The sequence below is a fragment of the Triticum urartu genome, chromosome 7 (genome assembly GCF_003073215.2).
Source record: "Triticum urartu cultivar G1812 chromosome 7, Tu2.1, whole genome shotgun sequence".
Classification (NCBI taxonomy): Eukaryota; Viridiplantae; Streptophyta; class Magnoliopsida; order Poales; family Poaceae; genus Triticum; species Triticum urartu.
The window spans coordinates 120,546,945-120,549,798 of NC_053028.1; the positions used below are offsets into that span (position 1 = coordinate 120,546,945).

The window sequence follows — 2,854 nt, forward strand, 5'->3', positions numbered from 1 at the left end:
GGCATCGATTGGGCAGTGTAGGGCATCGGATCGGTGTCAAATGAAGTAAACTGATTGGCCCGCTTTTAGCCTACATAGGGAAGGGCTTTATTATTCTCGTGATTTAAGAAAAAACCCTCAAGTGGTGCTTAGTTTCGCTATATCTTTTTGTAGCTTCTGTTATACTATATATCCGGCTATTTAGAGCTTTGGTTATATATCATAAATTATTGGCTATCGAAGCCAATTACAGCACCAATGATGATAAGAGATAGTCATTAACTGTGCGGTTTCTCGACGTTATGTAGAATCGTATGTAGCATAGTTCAAGGTGTTAAATGGGACAATACATGAAAAATAAGGCCAACGATTTGCCTAAATCTTAACACAGAGTCTCGTTCGATCTTAAAGAAGAGTGTCGATTGCATTTTCTACCTTTCACGTCAAAAATTATCCTATGTAGTAGACTATGAAGCTGACGTGCGTATTTATAATATGCCCTTACAATAAGGATGTGTCTAGTTCTCACTCACTGAAATTTAATCAAATCTCAATCAAGTGACATAACATACAAAAAAGAAAAAGAAAAAAACTGAAGATTTTTTTGCACGGATCTTAATGTATGAGCTCACAGATATAGCATCGATCGAGACTTAATGAAGTCTCGACTTAGCAAGACTGCTCCAATAATATAGCAATGGGGGGAGTAACGTTTCAGCCACTTGGAGATAAAAGGCAGCTATGAACAAGCCTCTGTTATAGAAATATGACACCGAATTTGGACGGATATCATCGCCCCTGCCAGCGATATATAACGGCGGCTGAACGGCCGTTCTGGTTACGTCCCTGTTCATGCACACATGGAAGCCTTCCCGGCCTTCTGGTCCATCTAACACTTTGAGGCCGTGGCCGTGGATTGCCTTAAAGGTGCTAAGCCGGCCACGTAGTCGCGCTGCGGCGCCGGTGTATAAATACCCCAACCACCCCTGCTGCCCGCAGACCACTCCCCCTCTCTCTAACAAAGCACACACGGCGAGATAGAGATAGAGGGAGAGAGAGGATGGGGAGGAGGGCGTGCTGTGCCAGGGAAGGGGTGAAGCGAGGGGCCTGGACGAGCAAGGAGGACGAGATCCTGGCTTCCTACGTCAAGGCCCATGGCGAGGGCAGGTGGAGGGAGCTCCCCCAGAGAGCTGGTACGTACTGATCCATCGTAAACGCATTCTGGTTCTATCAATGGGGAGCTGGAATGGAAGTGACGCATGCTAACTGAATGAATCTGCATGCAGGTCTGCGGCGGTGCGGCAAGAGCTGCCGGCTGCGGTGGCTGAACTACCTCCGGCCGAACATCAAGCGGGGCAACATCTCCGACGACGAGGAGGAGCTCATCGTCAGGCTCCACGGCCTGCTTGGCAATAGGTGGTCCATCATCGCCGGCAGGCTGCCCGGCCGAACAGACAACGAAATCAAGAACTACTGGAACAGCACGCTCGGCAGGAAGGCGCTCCCCGCCCGCCCCACCATTGCCGCGGCGAGGACCGTCGTCGCCACGCCCGTCGCCTCCGGCTCCTCCAGCTCCACGGGGAGCGCCGCGGCGCCGCTGTCCACCTCCGTCCCTGCCCTCCTCCACACCGCGGCGCCTTCGTCGCCGGCCGCCGCGGTGTGGGCGCCCAAGCCCGTGAGGTGCACGGGCGGCCTCTTCTTCCGCCGGGAGCAGGAGACGCCGCCGCCCGCGCCGGTCGTAGAGGAGACGCGGGCCGGGGGAGAAGAGGGAGATGCCTGCAGCGGCAGCAGCAGCTCGGAGACGTCGTCGGCCGAGCCGTGCTCGTCGGGGTCGGGCGGGGGAGACTGGATGGACGACGTGAGAGCCCTGGCGTCGTTCCTCGAGTCCGACGAGGAATGGCTCAAGTCCCTGCACATGGCCGGTTAAAACCTCTCACACGTGATCGATCCGGCTCAGTTCAGTCACATGTACGTGGGTGCGCCGCTGCACGTACGCTTTTCGAAAAGGAAACAGTATGTGTACTTGAACAGTGTACATACGTACAAATGTACTTACGCCCGGGCGTACGTGACGGTACGTGGCTGGCTAGCTCCCGTACGTTACGACTGGAGTACTGAGTTTTTTGTTGTTGTTGAGAAACTACGACTGTACTGAGTTGTTCATATGTAAACGTGGTTTTGAGAAAATACGTAAGCTAGCTTCGCTCCTCGCATGTGCACGACAGCGCAACAGAAAAAGTCATGTGGTGGATGGACGTCGGCGTCGGTGGAGAGGTACTTTGCTGTAACGACATGTGCCACTGAGATTTCCTCACTGTACTTGCTGCCTTCCGCAAGGTATCGTTTTCTGCAGCCACGGACCACCGATCATAGTTTTTTTTTTCTCTTTTGGAAAGAACCGATCATAGTTGTTAGAAAGCTAGGGCTCGTGCAAGCATCTCAACCGTGGAAGAAGATGAATCCTGCTGCCCTCTTTTAGATCTCTAGTCGATCCCTTAAAAAGCTACAGAGGAATAATTTTTTGAGTTTACTCTTTTAAATCGGACCTAACCGAACTTCTAAATCCTATAGAGTCTAAAATTTACTTGGTTGAAAATTTGGGCCCGTGGCGCCTAAAAACACTCGCTACCCGCGCGGCCGAGTAAACTTCCCCCCACCTCGTCTCCCTCCCGCGCGGCGCCATCGTTCCCGCCGTCGCCTTTCCGCTCGCTATCATAGCCACTAATGATTGCTACTGCGGCCGGAATAGGTAGCCAAGACCCTTCCGCCACCCTGCTGGCCACCGCCACCTCCTGCACTGGGAAGAAGGTTGGGGATCGAAAGTCTTGTCCGGTCCACAACATCGGCTACCACCGTCGGTACCATGGCCGGTTGG

General features: G+C 52.9%; 1 protein-coding gene across 1 annotated transcript; it reads left to right on the plus strand.

The window, feature by feature from the left end:
• The first annotated feature begins 963 nt into the window (after positions 1 to 963).
• On the plus strand, positions 964 to 2,186 carry LOC125524816 (anthocyanin regulatory C1 protein-like). The gene is made up of 2 exons (XM_048689843.1): positions 964 to 1,172; positions 1,266 to 2,186. Exons 1-2 carry the CDS (start codon positions 1,040 to 1,042, stop codon positions 1,904 to 1,906), a joined length of 774 nt encoding a protein of 257 aa, XP_048545800.1. The 5' UTR covers positions 964 to 1,039; the 3' UTR covers positions 1,907 to 2,186.
• Positions 2,187 to 2,854: the final 668 nt, after the last annotated feature.

Excerpts from the sequence above, each read along its gene's own strand:
- LOC125524816 (XM_048689843.1), top strand. The coding sequence starts at position 1,040 with ATGGGGAGGAGGGCGTGCTGTGCCAGGGAAGGGGTGAAGCGAGGGGCC. Across the intron at positions 1,173-1,265 it reads GGAGCTCCCCCAGAGAGCTG|GTCTGCGGCGGTGCGGCAAG; the intron begins GTACGTACTGAT and ends ATCTGCATGCAG.